General features: G+C 38.6%; 1 protein-coding gene across 2 annotated transcripts in view; it reads left to right on the forward strand.

The window, feature by feature from the left end:
- The first annotated feature begins 363 nt into the window (after nt 1-363).
- The window catches only part of VRK2 (VRK serine/threonine kinase 2), an 88,782-nt gene continuing 70,098 nt past the window's right edge, over nt 364-19,047 (forward strand). The window contains exons 1-2 of one of the 2 annotated variants that reach the window (XM_020996215.2): nt 364-514; nt 3,753-3,893. In XM_020996215.2, coding sequence (XP_020851874.1) covers nt 3,758-3,893 — 136 coding nt within the window. In that variant the 5' untranslated portion in view covers nt 364-514; nt 3,753-3,757. The remainder of the gene's footprint in view (nt 515-3,752; nt 3,894-19,047) is intronic. The other variant, XM_020996214.2, reaches the window with a different exon arrangement.

Here is a 19,047-nt window from a genome sequence, read left to right on the forward strand (position 1 = left end):
GGAATTGCCTGGCCCAGTTTTACCCAGCTGGCATGTATCCAAATCAGGATTTGAACTCTTCTTGATGAAACCAAAGTCGGGCTCTACCCACTATCTTTCCTAGCCTATTAAGCAGAATTAAACACTTAAAAGAAAACTATTTTTGCAGGGGGAAAAAAATTTGTGATCTGAGGCCCTCAACCAATAGCTGTCTTTTACTTCTCCAATCTAGTTTCCCTTCCCCAATTATATTTCCAAAGATTTGGAGTAGCACAGCCAGTTACTAAAGGTTATTCCAGAGCGCGCGCGCGCGCGCGGAGGAAGCACGTGTTAGCGGACCAAGGCTGACGGGAAGCCAGCCCGTCACAGCTCAAATTCAAAATTGCTTCCTTTTCTTCCGCAAACCCCTCCCCTCCCCGCGACCAGGGGCGTGGCTCCGATCCCCTCCCCGCATCTCTTGGGCCCTGAGCCGCAGGCTGCCGCGGAAGAGTCTGGAAGCGCCTGGCTAGCTTAGGGTGGAATACTGAAGCGACGGGTCAGTTTCTCTTTTTCTTTTGTCGGGGTATGAGCTGATCACACTCGCTACCCCGGGGCGAAAAGCTCTGGCTTCCCCTTTCCAAACTTTTCCCAACTCCGCGTTGCCCTCCCCTGCTCTCCATCTTCTTCCCCTCCCCCCTCTCTTTCTTTTCTTCTCACTTGGGGTGTCTTGAGTAGAAGGCCCCACCCCGCGCAGCGACTGGCGGAGCGTTTTCTCAGAGCGCTTAGCGTTGGTGAGCCTCATTCCTTTACTGTTCCTCCCACTTCTCCAACCTGCTAATTAACCCCTTCCTCCCCCGTTCTCCATTTAGTGTCTACCAATTTGTTTCAAACTTAGAACCTGAATCCCTGCTGACTAGAGAGGATACTTACCTGCTTAGTTCCAATTAAAAAAAAAAGTTTTTCTTTCTATGATCATAATGTGGTATGCACCTTTACTCTCTTTACACGTCCCTCCATTCTCCCGGGAGCATTTGTTTGTTTGTTTGTTTTGTTTAAGCAGGCTGGAGTGGGTTGGAGAATGATTAGAGGCTGGCAATCCCTCCGTTTTTTGCAGGAGAATTTTGTTCGTATCCTGTATTCCTACAGAAGGCTTAATTTGAAGAGACTTGTCACGCAAGGTTTGCCTCAGATTATTTCTCTGTAAGCAGAAGACAACCACACAGTAGATAAAATGAGAGTGGGGTACAGCCTGGTACCCACCATAAGAAAATGAGCCTTTTAATGTGGATGTACCCTAATGTGGGTAGTGAAAGGGAAACCATTTTCCTCAACAGAGCCACCACCCTGAGACCTTGCTCACTGATGGGCTATCTGGCTTGACTACATATGATCCTGTGTTGCCAAGCCAATTCTGGCTTTCTGGATGAGTCACTAACTCAGAGAAGGTTGTTGTGGCCTGAAAAGTCCCTATGACGTGTTCGATTTTGTATTAAGGGCCTTTAGTTAGTAGCAGTCTCCTTAAAGTTGAATGTTGGAGGATTTAATCAGGGTCCCAAGAAAGCAAGGGCTATTGAAACACAGTTAATGAAAGTAAATAGTCAGGGGTAGGGGATGGTAAGGTGAGAGGAAAAAGAACAAGAGTATTGGTGCCAAAAGAAAGCATACAATGGAGACTGAAACACTAGCTGCAGCCAGTCTGTGAATATGCTTATAGGGTGAGCATCCAGGGTCTGCTTCCATCCATTGGAAAGGCTTTTTTGTTTTTTGTTTTGTTTTTTTAAGAGGAGCTGATCACTAAGTCCCATTATATCAGTCCAATTCTGCATCTCAGGTGGCTTTCCTTAGAGTTGTGTTCACCCTCTTGATTGCTTGGTTCCTGTGCCCTGATATACTTTTCAGGTCCCTAATTTAATCAACAAATACTGAAAGCCTGCTTATGTGTCCTGCTGGTCTGGCGTCATCTTAGGCAGAAAATAACATCATAGATTTTGATTCAGTTCCCTAACCTTTACTACTTTAATCATTTATTCCTTTATGAACACTAATCTTACCAAAATATTCTGGTGGCGAGAGAAAAAAAATATTCAATTGAAGAAGGGCCAATTATTAAGCACCAATGAAATTCAGGCACAGTGCTAGGAAGGACAGTACAGATATTCCTCCTCCCGTCTCCCCAGTGATTTCCCCCAAGAAGTTTACATCCTACTTGGGAACAACATTCATATATGTGTATGTGTGTATATACATATGTGTGTAGGTATATATGTATATGCAAACACACACATATGCTACATACATATATATAGACATACACACAAAGTACATTGGGAGGCACAAGCTGCTTGTTAGGATAAGGATAACCTTAGGATAAAGGTTAATTGACTGACTCACTTCCTGTTTAGTTAGTTCAAGGACATCTATGACATTCTTGAATCCTGCCAAATGAAAGGAGGTGATCAATATTTCTTAAGTACTTCCTATATGCTGTTCACTCTCCTATAAACTGGGGATACAAAGACAAAAACAAAACAGTTTCTGCCCTCAAAAAGTTTACATTCCAGCAGGCACATATGTAGATTTATACAGAACAGACACAAAACAGCATTAAGAGGAAGGCACTAATACCTGAGAGCTGGGGAAGACTAGGAGAGGCCTCACACAGAAGGCAGTTGTTGGAGTGGGATCTTGAAGGAAATCAGGGATTTTAAGAGGCAGAGGTGGGTAGAGAGTATATTCCAGGTATTGTGTTGTTTAGTCATTTTTCATGCCAAAACTCTCCATGGAGTCTTCTTGGCAAAGATACTGGACTGGTTTGCTATTTCCTTCTGCAGTGGATTAAAGCAAACCGAGGTTAAGTGACTTGTCCAGAGTCACACAGCTAGCAAATTTCTGAGGCCAAATTTGAACTCAGGTCTTCCTGACTCCAGGTCTGGCACTCTATTCACTGTGCCACTTAGCTGCTAAAAGAGGGAAGATGAACTTATTTTCTCATTGTTGTTTTGTTCAGTTATATATGACTCTTGGCCCCATTTGGAGTTTTCTTGGCAAAGATACTGGCGTCGTTTGCCATTTCCTTCACCGGTTCACTTTACAGATGAGGAAACTGAGGCAGGCAGACAGGGTTAAGTAACTTGCCCAGGGTCACACAGCTAGTCTGAGTTCACATTTGAACTCAGATCTTCCTGACTCCAGGCCTGTTGCTTTATCCACTGTGGCACTGGTATGGAGGATAGCAATTTTCAGACGTATAGGGGCAGGAGATAGTGTTGAATGTGAGGAACAAGAAAGCCAGTTTGGCTAGACTGCAAAATGTGTGAGGGGTTCATGTAACAAGACTCCAAAAAATGGGTTTAAGTTGTGAAGCTTCTTAAATGCTAAATAAAGCAATTTATACTTGATCTTAGGGATAATAAGGAGCCATTGGAGTTTTTTGATTAAGGGTGGTGACATGGTTGGACCTTTTCTTGAGGGAAATTACTTTGGTTTCTGGGTAAAGGATAGATTAGAGGAAGGACCAGTTGGGGGGATATTGTTATTGTTAGAAATATTTTATATAGTCTGATTTTATGTGGTTTCATGTTAAGCCCTGAACTATGAAAAATTATATGGCTGTAGTCCCGACAATCTAAAATGGTCCATTCCTTGCTGTGTTTACTGGAGAAACTGATTTTTTTTTCAGTTTACAGTTTAAATGAAAGCATATATATGAAACTGTTTATTTTAATTAGAAACTGTTTATTTGATAAAATTTTTTGTTTTGCTATAGTACTCATACCCTCTTCTAACTTTTGTAGGAATAATGGCACCCAAAAGGCAAGAGAAATCCAAACTTCCAGTTCCCCTTCCAGAAGGCATGATTCTGAAAGACACAGAAGGAAAAACATGGCAGTTGGGTCGTATGTTCGGTTCTGGAGGGTTTGGATTAATATATTTAGGTAAAGTATCAGTGGCAATTATCAGACATATTTGTATTTGACTATTGCTTTATGTGATTAGAAAATAATAGGTTTTCCAAATAGAAATTTTGAAATAAGAAGTAATTGAAGAACCTATTTCATGTAGCAGTAAAATGCCAAGAAGTATTTAGTGAAATGCCTAGGTTCAAGAGAAGATGTGCTAGGACCAAGGCTCCTGATTAGTAGGACAGACACAATGAAAGGAAAAAGAAGCAAAAGATCCAAAGCGGGGAGAGCATAGCCTTTCTGAAATGGCTAATTCTAGAATAAGAGTTGACTTCTATTCCTAGGAAAATTGTGGACAGATCAATGTGATCCTGCAGTGTGATGTGGTAGCCAAAAAAGCTAATGACAACCTTGTTTGCATTGAGGGGCATGTCTTCCAGGAATAGGGAGGTGAGAGTTGCACTGTGTTCTGACCTGTCTGTATTCATCTAAAGTTTTGTGTTCAGTTCCTGGCACCATGATTTGAGAAGGATATTGATAAACTAGAAAGTGGCCAGAGGAGGGTAGTCAGGATGGTGAAAGGCTTTGAATCCTTGTCATGTGAGGATCAGCTGAATAAACTAGGCTTGGAGAAGAAGAAACTCAGACTGTGCAGGATAACTCTGTTAAGGATTTGAAGGATTTTCAGGGGAAGGAAAGATTAGACTGTTTTTTTTCTAGTTAGTGTTAGAGGGCAAAACCAGAACCAATGGGTGGAAGGTGCAAAGAGGTCAATTTAGACTACATTTCAGGAAGAACTTACTGTAATTAGAGCTGGTGACAAAAAAACTATGAACTCAGGGGGTACTCATTAGTTGAAAGCCTAAGAACCAAGATCAAGACAATGATTATTCATGTTTCCTGAAGACTGGTGATGAAACATGTTATCCATTATAGAGAGGCAGCAGATCTAAGGTGCAGAATGAGGCATATGTATATGTGTGTGACTGTGTAGATGTATATGTATGTTATAAACGATATCAAGTAAGCAAATAGAAATAGAGATACTATCTATTGTATTTGTTTTGTTTGACCATGCATATTTATTATGGTATTTCCCCCCATAGTTCTTACAGCTTTCAAAATTATTTGTTTTGACAGTGTTGTTGCCGTTGCATTAGTTGTTCTCCACGTTCTGCTCATTTCATTTTCATCAATTTATACAAATACTCAAAATAATTTATTTTTATAAAATTGATGTTATAATGTAACTTATTTTCTTGTTCTGCTTGCTTCACTTTGCATCAGTTCGTACAGGTCTTTATTGCTTTCTAATCATCTATTTCCTCATTTCTTATAGTACCATAGTATTCCATCACATTCCTATATCAGAATTTATTTAGTCATTCCTCAGTTGATAGGCATCCCCTTAGTTTCTGTTGTTTTTTTGTTGTTGTTGTTTTGCTTTGTTTTTGCCACCATAAAAACTGCTGTTATAAACATTTTTTGTACATATAGGACTTTTTCCTCTTTCATCAAATATGAGCTTTAAAAAATATATTTTGATAACTATTTTGATATAATTGACTTTCTTTGTAATCCTGTGTATTTTACTTAATGAATTTAAAAACATTATTCTGGAAGGGGTCCATAGCCTTCACCAGATTGCTAGAGGGACTCTTGAACTAGAATTTTGTGAACAATCAAAGATAGGCTCACTTGCCTGTAGTCTGTGTACTTCCTTTTTTGAAAATCGGGACATTTGCCCACTTCCATTCTGTAGCACCTCTTGTATTCTTAACTTTCTAAGATCTAGGGCACTGGCCCACATCTCCCACTTCTTTCAGTTCCTGAGGATGTAGTCCACTGGGCCCTGTGAACTTGAACTCAATAACAGCCATGAGCCTTCTTTTTCTCTCCAGGCTCATCATGAAGAAGAACAGCCAGCCATTTTTGTTCTGTTCTTTCCAGTCCAAAGATCATTCTCCTTGACAGAGAAAACGGAACCACAATTAGGTCTTGATTAATGAGAATAATGAATCCTCTGACATGGTCATGTTTTCAAATTCACATTATTCAAAGTTGTAATTATGTAAAGTAGGGTAACTGGTTCCAGCCCAGTGCATATATTCGGAGTGAACTACAACAATTCAACCATTTTGAAAGATTCATTATTCACACTCCTTGGGACCTAACTGTAGATAACACCTAGTATACCTCTTCCTCTGGTTTGGCTATTACTGCAAAACAAACTCATGACTCCAAAGTCAAAAACATGAAAGAGGGGGTGTATATGTGGTTTCTTTAGCTGTTTTTGTTTGAATTCAGCTGTCACATTTGATTCATACATGCATCATAGTAGCAAGATATTTTAATACAGAGCAAGGCAAGCATTCATCTCAAATTAATTTTCAGTATACCTCTCGTATTCTGTTATCATTGTAAGACCAAAGTTTGATTTCTGTTGTAAGAAAGGGAATGCATTTGTTTAGCAGATATTCCATTTGGCATCATTTATTATTGTTATTTTCTTGAAAAAGCCAGAAGCAAGAAGATTCCTGCTTTTTATCACTCTGAACACAAATACTGCAGCTATTCCAGGTCCATTGCTCATTTATTCTAGATTGCTAAATAGTGTTTGTATAAAATTTCCCCTTGAAAAAATGTTTATTGATACATTTTTGTTTTTAGTTTAAAGTCATTTCTGGATATATTTGCTTGTTTCTCCCCCCACCCCCATATATACATCCAACATGCCCTCTCTTATAATAAAGAAAAAGTTAAGTAAAACCAGCCAGCCAACATAGTGACAGTGTATATACAGCATTCCATATACATATTCTCCCACTTAGGTATGTTCGTTTATCTGTTCTCTGGGACCAAAGTTTGTCATTACACTTATATAGTGTGAGAGATTTGTTTTAGTGTTCTTTGTATTTCAATTATTACAGTTGTGTATAAACTATAAGTCATTCTGCTCACTTCACTCAAGTTTTCTTTTATGAAACATTTCAGGGTTCTCTTTGGTGAGATTTGGAAAGTAGACATCAGTGATGTTAGCGAATGTGCACTTTAGAGAGGCTCTCAAAATGGGTTTAGCTGTTTTGGGAAGAGGCCAGATATTTCAATGTCTCTAATGAGACCAGTACCTTCAGAATATCTACTTTCTATCAGAAATGATGCTAATAAATTATAGAGAGAGTCAGTTGTTTGGTGAGGAGCCATCAGTAATAAATCCATCAGACTGATGTTTTGAATGGCAATTTTCAAGATGTACAAGCTAATCTGTATGGAATTACATAAAGTTTCTATATTTCATCTTTATTCTTGTCCTCTCTTATGTCAATGTACTACATGAAGAAGAAGCTGATAAATTCAAATTTTCCTTAATACTTTTGTGCCCGATAACGTTCTTTTCAGGTATGATTCTCTCCAAAATATGTTGCTTTGGCAGGTACTTCATCAGAATCTGTTGCCTAAGGCTGAGAATAAACTAGCTGCTATCTCTCTTGCATTGTGCATGTTCAACCATCCTCTAGCTTTAAAATCAATAACTAAGGCCTTTCAGTAATCAGCATCTTACAGAGAAGGCAGAGGGGCAGGGAAGTTTTGATATTTACAATCGACTTGGAGTGATAGTGTGCCTGTAGCATTTGTAGGAGAAGTTGTCGTTGAGAGGAAAAAAATAGTCTGAATATAAGAACAAAGTCTGTGTTCTTCTGATGCGGTATAAAGAAGAGAAGGAAGGAGGGAAAAGGAAAAAAAGTGAAAGAAAGGAAGAGAGAAAATAAAATGATTTAAGGGAGGAGAAAAATTATTGTGGCCTTAGAATCAGATGAAAAAAATAGATTCCCAGAACTCTAATGGAGGAGAGAGAGCTCTAAGTCAAGGAATGTTGTGGAGTTTATTGAACAGACTTCATTATTTCTTTCTCTTAGTGAGAACCATGGGTTCTTTTGATAGAATGCTGATTCGTAGTTTCTTGGCCTTATATGAGAAAAGGAGAGTGCTCAGGACCTCCATCCGCGAAGTTCTGGCTTCCTCAATCTGTTGTTACTGTTGTTTAGTCCTTTCAGTCATATCTGATACGCTGTGACCCCATTTAGGGTTTTCTTGGCAAAGACGGTAGAATGGTTTGCCATTTCCTTCTGTAGCTCATTTTACAGATGAGGAAACTGAGGCAAACAGGATTAAGTGACTTGCCCAAGCTCACACGGCTGGTAACTATCTGAATTCAGATTTGAACTCAGATCTTCCTGACTCCAGGCCCAGTGTTCTGTCCACTGGGCCACTTGCTATCGATCTATTTGTTGTCGTTTAGTTGTTTCACTCATATCTGATTCTTGGTGACCCCATTTGGAATTTTCTGGGCAAAGATACTAGAGTAGTATCTAGCTCATTTTACAGTTGAGGAAACGGAGGCAAACAGGATTTAGTGACTTGCCCAGGGTCACATAGCTAGTAAGTGTCTGAGGTTAGATTTGAATTCATGAAGATGCAACTTTTTTACTCAAGACCTGGCACTATATCCACTGAGCCACTTAGCTGCCCTCAATCTGTCAGTAAGCATTTATTAAGCACCTACTCTTTTTGAGGTATTGTCCTAGGCACTAGGTATACAAAGACAAAAATGAAGTGATCTTTGCCATCAAGTAGCCTACATTTTTTTGAGGGAGACAAACTTGTCCCTAAGTATTTACAAAATATAAATTGAATGCATCACAGCCATTCAAGATGGAAAAGTCATCACATATTACATGTAGATTTTTCTTTTTAGTCACCATAGTTGTGTGAATAATGACATACTAAAAAGTTGTGACTTAAGGGTCTTGTTGCACTCATCTCCTGCTCTAAAGGCATAGGATCTCAGAATTAGCAGCTCAGAGGAACAAATTGTGGGATAAGTTTCTGCCAAATTTATCAAAAGACTCTTTTTGTGCTTGTTTTGTGACATGACTAGAACTAGAATAGATTTATCTTCAGAATTTCTGGTTTCAATGAAGTCTGTTTTAGCTGTGATCAGTGAGCCTAGGTAATACATATTTGTCATAGAATGATAGACATTGGACCTAGGAGGGACTAAGAGATATCATTCAATACAATTTCCCAATTTTATAGGTGAGGAAATTGAGGCCCAGAGAGGTATAATAATTTCTCCAAGGTTCAAGAGTGTGTGGGGGCCAGCTTGTAATGGATCACAAGAGATTGTTAAATTTTCAGTCTGAGCATTCAGAAATCAGCAAACACTACAAATTAGGGCTTGATATTATTTTTAATATTGTTGATTGTTTAGACTTAAGAAAGGGATGGAGGAAGTGTTAATGCAGATTAAATTTAAAAGTGTGTCATGCATAAATGGTTTTTTCAGAGACATTTACCATCACACTCTTGCCAAGGTCCTATAGTAAGTGAGAGTTGAAATTAAAACTCTGATCTTTTTATTTTAAGTCCTTTTGACTTTAATTAAATTCTCAATAGCACTTTATAGCCAGTAGGGACCATGGTGAAAACCTTGGGACAGGGTTATGACATGTCATTCATTTCGTAGAGACTTGTTAATCACAAACAGCGTGGCTCAGTAGAAAGAGTGGGATTTAAAGTCAGATGACCTGCCACTTACTACTTGTGTGGCTTCTGGCAAGCCACTTGACCTCTCTCAATCTTTGTTCCTTCATCTATAAAATGAGGGGGTTGTATTGGGTGGCTCTCCAGGTGTCCCTTCTGGATCAAAATCTGTGAAACTTTTTAGATTTCATTTAACTGATTTTCATCTTTTTGGATTATAGCCGCAGATTTTTCTTCTACTTCCTCTGAACTTTAAAATATTCACTAGGAGTGTTAGTGCTCATTTTATGGAGAAATAGGGCACAAGTCTCTGCATTTTTTTGTTTTGATCTAGACATGTTGTTTCACTGGTGTAGAGAATGGCTGGTATGAAAACTCCCCCATTCCTTTCTTCTCTTCCTTCTCCTACACAGCTCACTAATTCAAGCATAATTTATAGTCTTAGAGAATTGCCTGGGGCATGAAGAGGTTAGGTAACTTTCCCAGCATCTCGGAGCTATTATGGATCAGAGGCAGGACTTAAATCCAGATCTTTTTAACTCCAGGATCAGTCTTCTAAACCTAATGCTATGCAACTTATCTTGTGGGTGTCATGGAGAGGGCATTATCTATTTTTTTAATAAGGAATTTATTGATGATTGCAATTTGATCTTTCCTGTCTGGACCCTTGTAATCAGTTATTTGGGCAAGATGCATTGGATTAGACACATTATGCAAATATAACTGAAGAATTATGTAGTAGGCTTTCTTTTGAACTAGAAGGGTTTGAAAAAGGGGCAACAATATGGGGAGCAGGTAAGAATCAGTCAATTTTCAGTCTTCCTGATGTGATATCGCTTCTACAGTCAAACAATGAGAAAATTCTTTGTGGCTGTTAGAGCTTCTGGTTTCTCGTTAAAATAAGGGTATCGTTATTTTGTTTGTGAACTAAAGAATTTTTAGGTCAGAGGTTCTAATTTTTGCATCATAGACTCCTGTGGCAGTCTGGTGAAGCCTGTGGAACCCTCCTCAGAATAATGTTTTCAGATCCATAAAATACAATACATGGAATTACAAAGGAACCCAATTTATTGAAATGTCCTTAAAATATTTAAAGCAAAGATAGAAAGAAGTTCATGGACCTCAGGTTGATAACCTCTGCTTTAGAAAGGAGGAGAAAAATGGGAGACTCTCTGGAAAGATATTTTGTGTGTGTGTGTGTGTGTGTGTGTGAGAAACTTGATTAACAAGAGAATCATTGATTTTGAATGGTAAAAATAAGGAATTTTACTACTTAACTTTATATTGCTATTGTTAATTGACTTATGAGTGTACCTTTTTATCAGTATTACACATGTGGTTGTGACTTCTGGTTGTCCAAATCCTTGGGCAGACAATGAGTATTGCTTCTAAAGCTCATTTCTTCTTCTCCATTTCACTGCCCATATCTTTCTTTGATAATATGTGATGTCCTATATGAAAGTGTTTTTCAATGAAAAAGGAAGGAATCTTAATGGAAAAAAGCAAAAAACAAAACAAAAAAAACCCCACCATTGACTGCTTCTGTCTCAAAGTGTTCCAAGACTTCCTTGGTAGATATTGGGATGACACTTGATTAACATGGCAGGCATAACTTTTCTTTAAAGGGCTCCAAACAAGGATACTGGAGGCATACAAAAAAGATTCAGTGGAAAGACATCCATTGATGGCCAGAAGCATCTACAGATGCAATGTGATCCCATGCAATGAAGCATGTGGCCCTTCATTGGCATTATATGATAACAGGAGGATCTTCTGGCAGAAGAGCTGACTTTTGCTGCGTTCTGCAGGCTGCCCCTCCAAACCCATCTTTGATTGGCACCTATGCCCTATTGAAACTGGCATCACACCTTCTGAGTGGGCACTGTGCCAGTCTAGCAGATGGGTATGGGCACAAGCATGCCAGAAACCCAGTATGTGCTTCAAGTTTAAGTATCAGGGGCCGAAACTCCCATCCAGGGATGTTAAAGCTGCAGTCTGTTTAGAGCTTTTTGTGCTTAAGGTGAAAGGATATGCCATTTCTACTCCAGCTTAGAGGTTGATTAATTTTGAAAGTCAAACAGTAGCTCCTGTGGCTGTGTCGGGCAAAACCCTAACTCTGGTGAATCAGAATTACTGCTTCCTGTAGGGAAGAGAAAGTATTGTAATGAAGTTTCCATCCAGAGATGCTCTCCTGCAAGGTCCTCCAGCGCTCAAGCAGCGGGCCCTCGGTCGAGATGAATATTCCTATTCTCTAGCAAAGCCAGGTGCAGTCGAAGCCAGATCCTCAACCTGCTGAAGTGGAGAAACCTCAATTTCGAAAGGGCAAATAGAAGTTGGGAAGAACTCAGCATCAGCTCTTCTCCCCATGAAGTCATGAGTCTTCACTGAGTAATCACACAAAGAAGATGAAGAGAGGAGAAAATCTGAATGAAAAGAACTTCAGAATACTAATTCAGAGAAACCTTTTAACCACAGCAAAATAAAAGTAGTTCAGCACTCCTTGCTCAAAGCATGGTCTGATTCTTTGCATTTTATATCACCCAAGGCTGAGTGTACTAGACTTTAACAGGAGTTGTTGCATGAAGACCAGTTCCTCCAATATCTGTCATGTATATAAACTTTGCTTCTTGAATAATGGATTTTGCATAAAATTGAGTTTTAAGCACCATATCCATATCCCTCATGATAGTCTCACACTCACTGCAGAACCAGGCAAAAAAAAAGAAAAAAAGAATCAGGGAATTATTCCTTATGACCACTTTACCCACATCCCCAAAGGCTCTTAAATTTCTAGGAATGCATACAAGACCAGCTGTGGCCAGGAGAAGCTCTCTCTAATCACCTTATAGCCATTGCTTTTTCTTTTCCACTGTGTAAACTTTGTGTATGGAACAGGTTCCATGAGACCATTGTGCATACTTTGCCGGATTCAAAACCTATAACGGCCACAAATTAAACTACTAAAACTAAAGCTGGCACGCTGTGACTGCCAAATAAAACTGGCACATCCCTCTGTCAGACTGCGGCGGGTGAGTGTGCCATACAGTCCTAGGAAAACACAATTCATCCAGAAGCACTTTTGTCACTTGTTCCGATATTAAACCAGAGAAAGTGACATTAATTAAGGTAGTGACATGAGCCAACAAAGGCAATGAAATTCCTGGCTTTGGCTTCTATGCAGACCTTAACCCAACCTGCTATGCCTAGTTATTGTGGATATTTCTGAAGGGTAGGTGATATGCCTTCTTTCCACTTCCTTTCTTCAACCCCCATTTTGAAACATCATTTGCAGGCACCTCAAACCTTGTGCCTAGTCAACTGGTGCATTGGGAGATGTCTTCACTGACTGAGAGTGATAGTGACATAGGATACCACTTGGGGCTACTTCTGTGTAGGTGATATGAAGCACATATCCTCGGTTACTCTATGAAATGTATGTAGGCAGAGAGAATTGGGTCCCTGGAAGAAAGAATCACAGCAACCAAATGAGCAGGGTGGGTATAGTGGGAGGCCAATGAATAGAGAGTTGTTGGACCTGGAGTCTGGAAGACCTGAGCTTAAATCCTGCCTCAAACACCTCCTAGCTATGTGACCCTGGGCAAGTCACTTAACTTCTTGGAACCTCAGTTTCCTCATTTGCAAAATGGGGATAATCATAGCATCTGCCTTCTAGGGTTGTTGTGAGGCTGAAATGTGTAAGATGCTTTGTAAACCATAATATACAACATAAATGCTATTAGTATTCACAATAGATGCTGTTAATAATAATATGAGTAATAATGAAAATAAGGATGCTGGCTAGATCTGGGGCAAGTTGTAGGAGGTAATGTTTGCAGCTAGGCTTTCAAAGGAAAATGTTAGCAGTTTGGGGAAGAGAACATATAACAGTAGTCATGAACTGGTCTACAATGGAAAAAAAGAATTCAAAACATGCAAGCAGTGAATGTACTAAAATAAAAATAGGGAGGGGGATTTTTGAAAGAATGTTTAAGGTGGGAGGAGAGAAGAAAGGGAGTTTGTTCTGTTTCTCATTTATTCTTGACAGTTTTTTTAATCAAGCAGTATACACTTGCCCGTGGACATTGTAAGTGGAGTAAAGTTATCCTGTCAAAACATTGCTAATAATAGTAGTTATCATTTAATATAGGATAGTAAAGTTGGCAAAGTGATTTACTTAGGATATCGAATTTGATCATTACAACAACCCTGTAAGGTAGAGGCTGTTATTATCCCCATCTTATGGCTGAGAAAGGTTAAGTGATTTGTCCAAGATCACAAACTTTGTAAGTGACTGAGACAGAACTAAAACCTAGATCTTCCTGACTCCCAAATCCAGTACGCTGGAAAAGGATGTGGTTTAAAAGGAAGGATTGAGAGAATATTAAGAAGAGATAACTTTCTTTTATAATGAACTAATTCTCTTGAATAGTATTTGACTGAGATCTCTAATGAGAATTATAGCTATTTGGAGGGATGCTTTTTTGTGAAAAGGAGTGATCTAAAGGTGTGGGAAATAAATGCAAATATCAGTCTTTCCAGGTACCAAAACACAGCTGTGCACAGAAAAACTTCTTGTACTGTCTGTATTAAAGTTTCTGTTAATTTTGGTTTTGGGGCAATCAGAAGCTTTTGCTAAGGCTCCTGGACATAACCATTGGCATTTGAGATCAGATTAGTAATTAGTCTCACCAGTAAGTTTTTCACATCAAGCAGGACAGTGCCTTCAAAGAAGTTTGAGGCCAGGGCTGCAAGGGAACAAGGAGAGAAGGCCAAATTGACACATGAGGAGTCCAAACAGTCCAAGAAAATATCAACACTGCTTACAGAATCAGTCTCAGAAAATGTGTCAATGTGTAAGAGACTGTGTTTGACTTGCAATCCAAGTAAAACAGATTATTTAAATCTGAGAGGCAGTATTACGGAACCCAGCAGGCCTACTGCCACTTGTTTGACTCTCTTAGAACAGAATACTGAGAAGCAAGGGCTCAAAGTTAAATGAACGTTAATACAATTCACAATCAAATGAAAGACCCAGAGAATATTCTTGAATCAAATTTTTTTTCTGTGTCCTAAATTTAACCAGCTGGAATTACTTTTTAAGTGCCGTCCTATTTAACTTTTTTGAAATGATGAATTTGCCTTTTAATAGGAAATCTGTATTTTATCATGAAGATGGAATACAGTGTCCTTTGTTAATTATTCCCTGGAGAAGCAGGCTATTTTTTCTGCTATGTGCTTAGTATGTAGTAAAGACATAGCTTCCCACAAATTTATTTCAGGTAGGAGAGATTGGAAACATGCATATTCAGTAGAGAGGCAGATGAAGACTAAACTTCCTCTTAAGGTTTGTTGAGTACCACTTAATGAAAATTCTCAAAGGTGACATCACTAACGTGATTAGGAAATGATGAAAACAGAAGATAGAAAAGTCAAGAAAAACACAGTTATCATTAGGGCTCAGTGATCGTTAGGCAAATGTGTCGGTAGCAAGTAAAACTATAACTGACTCCATCCCTTTATTATTTGTGTGTGTGTGTGTGTGTGTGTGTGTGTGAAAACATAACTACTCTCAGTATATCTTGACTCTTTAAATAGCTTGAGGAAATAATGGAGAATGGCATACCCATTACCACCTTCATTTCTCAGATAATAGTGTACTATATTATTGATGGTATTGACAGATTAGTTAAGAAATCTTAGTGATGGTGCTAATAATACTGTCATTTTCAGGTCTTATGAACTTAAGTGATTATTTTTTCAATAATACTTAGGTCACAAAACGTATGAGAACAGTTGTTATTTATAATAAGTGTGATGTCAGGTAACGGGGAAAATGAATAGAAAATTATGTCCTGAATCAAACAATATTTCTGTGAAAAAATATGAAAGGATGGCCTACCAACACAGCTCCTGATAGGAAGAGAAAGAAGGTTACATAGATTCATATTGTGGTTGAAAAACACCTCGATTAGGCAGGTTTGTTTGCCTTGAATCTTGTGATAGCCCATACAGTAAGGAGGGCTAGAAGAGTCTCTTTTTCAATTGCTATGATACATTTTTAAAGAGAGTAACATAAAGGACTAGATATTGGTCCTGAATGCTGAAAGTACTTTTGCCCACTCTCTTTTATTGCATGATGACTTAAAGAGGGAGCTTTAAGAAAAGTAGGTCATTTAAAGAGCCATAAAATTCATTATTTGTACAATAGTGAAACTCAGGAGAATATGTTCTCGTACGGAGGGTTTGGTTCAGGTACAAGATATGGAGCCAGGAAACTAAAGCAATCATTTGTCTGTCTTTGAAAATGTGCTTTGTACTTGATTTCTGAAAACTTTCACATCACTTTCAAGATATCTCTACTTAGCTGTTTGAACTTACCATAGGTTCCATGAATGAGTTTTAGAAATAAAAGATTATATTTAGAATTGTGAAGCTTTGGAGAGACTCTTGGGTCAAACAAACATTTCATGAGATCACAGATCTAGAAGCGGAAAGAACTCCAGGAATTAGAGAATTCAACCTGCTCATTTTACAAATGAGGAAACTGAAGAGCAGGGAGCTTAAATGACTTGCCCAACATCACATAGGTAATAAGAGTCAAATATGGAATTTTATCCCAGGCCCTTTGACTCCAGAGCCAGTGCTCTTTTCACTTTACCATGATGTCTTCTTTAATTGGGCATGTCAGTGCAAAGGGAGTTGAGATCGTGATAGAAAAATCAAGTGAACCGTGTGAAATTTTCAGTGGTGCTGTGATCTCATGAATGTGGGCAGTGCCTTTACTCTCAACCAACTTGTCCCTTTTCCTCTGTGTGACTCTTATCCCTCCCTCTCCATAAATCCTCCAAAGTAGGTGTGTGTGTGTGTGTGTGTGTGTAGAGCTTTCTTCTAGGCCTTCTAATGCTTTTTCTGACCATATATGCCCTTGATGATGTCTCTTCCACTACTTCCCACATGCAAATCATCATTGGAATGTATTTCAGCCTGATTACACTTAACACATATCACTCCATTGCCCATTGGGTCACATAAAATATTTATTCTTCCAAGATCTTGGTGTTGCATGATTCACAGGCGTAATAAAAGATACACTGATCATACTCAATTTAAAAAAAAATCCATAATGTTTATGATTTTGCTGACTGGCTGACAAATACTAGTCCTACAACTGGAGTGCCATCAAAGTAGCCCATTGCAAATTGAACCAGTTGTGTATTTAGACTTACTCCATTTAGCTCTAAACTTATCCTGACCTAGTAGGAATTAGAAGAATAAAAAGGTCAATAACGTGCTAAAGAGACACCTAATATAAAATAGGAAGCTCTTTTATAATTGAACGGTATTCCCTCCCTCATGTTAAGTAGCATTGGCTTCAAGGAGAAAACTTGTTTTTGCTGGACTAACCTGTTTTGTAGTGATAAGAGTTTCATTTATGGTTTGCCTTCAGGAGCCCCTCCCAGTTGCTGCTTGGGCCACTTCAGGGGAATTGTCCGATTCTGTTTGTGTTTATCTTGCCATTCCTCATCGTAGCCATTTAGGCCAGTGAGGCAAGGAGTCAAGTCACTCTCTCTCTTTATAGTTTGTTTTCTCCCAGGCAATTTATAGCAACAGTTGTTAGATGCCTTTTGATCAGTCATAACTTGGTCATAGAATTATTTCCAAAAACCATCCATGTGACTCTGGTTCTCCATATTATCCTATTGCCCATCTAAAACAGACAGCATAGTTGAATTACCAACTACAACTTAGACACATCTCTGCGAGGCCCAGTTTGTTTTACTGGTAGTACCAACACAAACAATGAAGGTAAAAATTAGTCAGTTCATTTGATCTTATTTTTAATTATTTAATTGATTGTGTTCCTTTTCTTGTGTGGTGGGCACAGAAATATACTAGGGATAGGCTAGATGCTGGATCTGTGATTTCATTATTATCAAGAGTTCCCAGATGAAGAGACTTCTTTTACTAATTGAGATTGACCGTGCCTCTGCAACTTAAAGTCATAGTTGTCTGGGGCACCAAGAGGTTAAGTGACTGGACTAGGATCATTCAACCAGTATGTGTCAGAGGTGGGAATTAGACCCAGGTATTTCTGGTTCCAAGTTTAGCTCTCTATCCACTATACTATGCTGTGTTTATTACGTGAAATAAAACGAGTATCCTTTATTTGCATAATGATTCATGACTACTACTACATATGCTGCTACTACTACCACTACTACTACTACTACTACTACTGCTACTACCACCACTAGCTAACATTTGTATAGCACTTTAAGATTTGCTAAGTGCTTTTGCATGTTAACCCAGTTTAAGCCTCATAATAAACTTCTGATATATAGGTGAGACATGGCATTACTACATTATGCCAGTTTTACAGATGAGAGAACTAGACTGAGAGTGTTTAAGTACTTTCCCCAGTTTTGTTTGTGTGTGTGTATTTTTTTTTTAGGCAATTGGGGTTAAGTGACTTGCCCAGAGTCACACAGCTAGTAAGTGTCAAGTGTGTGGTCTGAGGCTAGATTTGAACTCAGGTCCTCCTGACTTCAGGGCCGGTGCTGTATCCACTGTGCCACCTAGCTGCCCCCCAGTTTTGTAAGTAGCAAAACAAAAGCTAGGTTTTCTGATCCCCAGCCTGATGATCTTCCCTATACCTCTTCAGGGAACATAGCTAGTAGAGGAAAGTTACTGAGATTTTCCAGTTTGTTTATACTTCAACATCTCCTTTGCCTTGTTCAAGATGGTATCATGGGCACTGAGGCACCTTTTGTTTTTGCATACTTCACAGGGCTGCACAGAGCACTCTCAGATGTTCATCAATATGAGTAAATAAGTATTTATTAAATGCTTACTATGTGCCAGGCACTGTATTCAGTGCTAGGAATACAAAGAAAGGGAAAAGATAGTTCCTGCCCATTAGGAACTTATAGTTCTTCGGTTTTCCCTGTATGATGAAGGCATGCATCCAGATGTAAAATGTATTACTTTATTAACTATAAACTCAGTATCCCTTAGAAAGACTAAATATGAGCTCCTGTTATTCTATCATTATTACAAGATCTATATATCTAATCCATTTTTAGACATTGGGAAGTCTGTCAAAGCATAGATAGGTATTTTAAATCATCGGAATTTTTCTAGTTTGTGTCCAAAAAAAATAGATCTATTTTAAGATCATTTTAAGGCAAAGGATAGTGTGTTTCCCACATTTGGCATTTGGCATGCAGGTGTGCCTTACTTTATATAACAGGTGTGTTTATAAAAATTTGCATTTCTCAAATGTTTATCAGATGAATGCTTTTAATTCAAATGTTGGAGTTTGCTATGTAAAGGAATTACTGTGCTGTATCGTTTTGTATAGGAATCACTTCCTAATTTATCATTTTGGAAAATTCTTTTTATGCCTATCAAATTTGCTCAAAGTGAGGTAGGTCTGTATCGAAAAGCACTTCCTTTACTGCTGGACCACGTCTGACTCTCCAGGTAGAGCAAAAATACATTAATTACTCTATCCTTGCACACTTTATAGCAAAATATGGCTAATTTGAATTTTGAAAGCAAGTGTATCTCTTAAAGCAGAAGGTTTATTTTGGCCTAAATAAGTCACACTGGGCAATCTGTATATCCTCAGATCCTCATGACC

This window comes from Phascolarctos cinereus, unplaced genomic scaffold (genome assembly GCF_003287225.1).
Source record: "Phascolarctos cinereus isolate Bilbo 61053 unplaced genomic scaffold, phaCin_HiC Scaffold_2;HRSCAF=192, whole genome shotgun sequence".
Classification (NCBI taxonomy): domain Eukaryota; kingdom Metazoa; phylum Chordata; class Mammalia; order Diprotodontia; family Phascolarctidae; genus Phascolarctos; species Phascolarctos cinereus.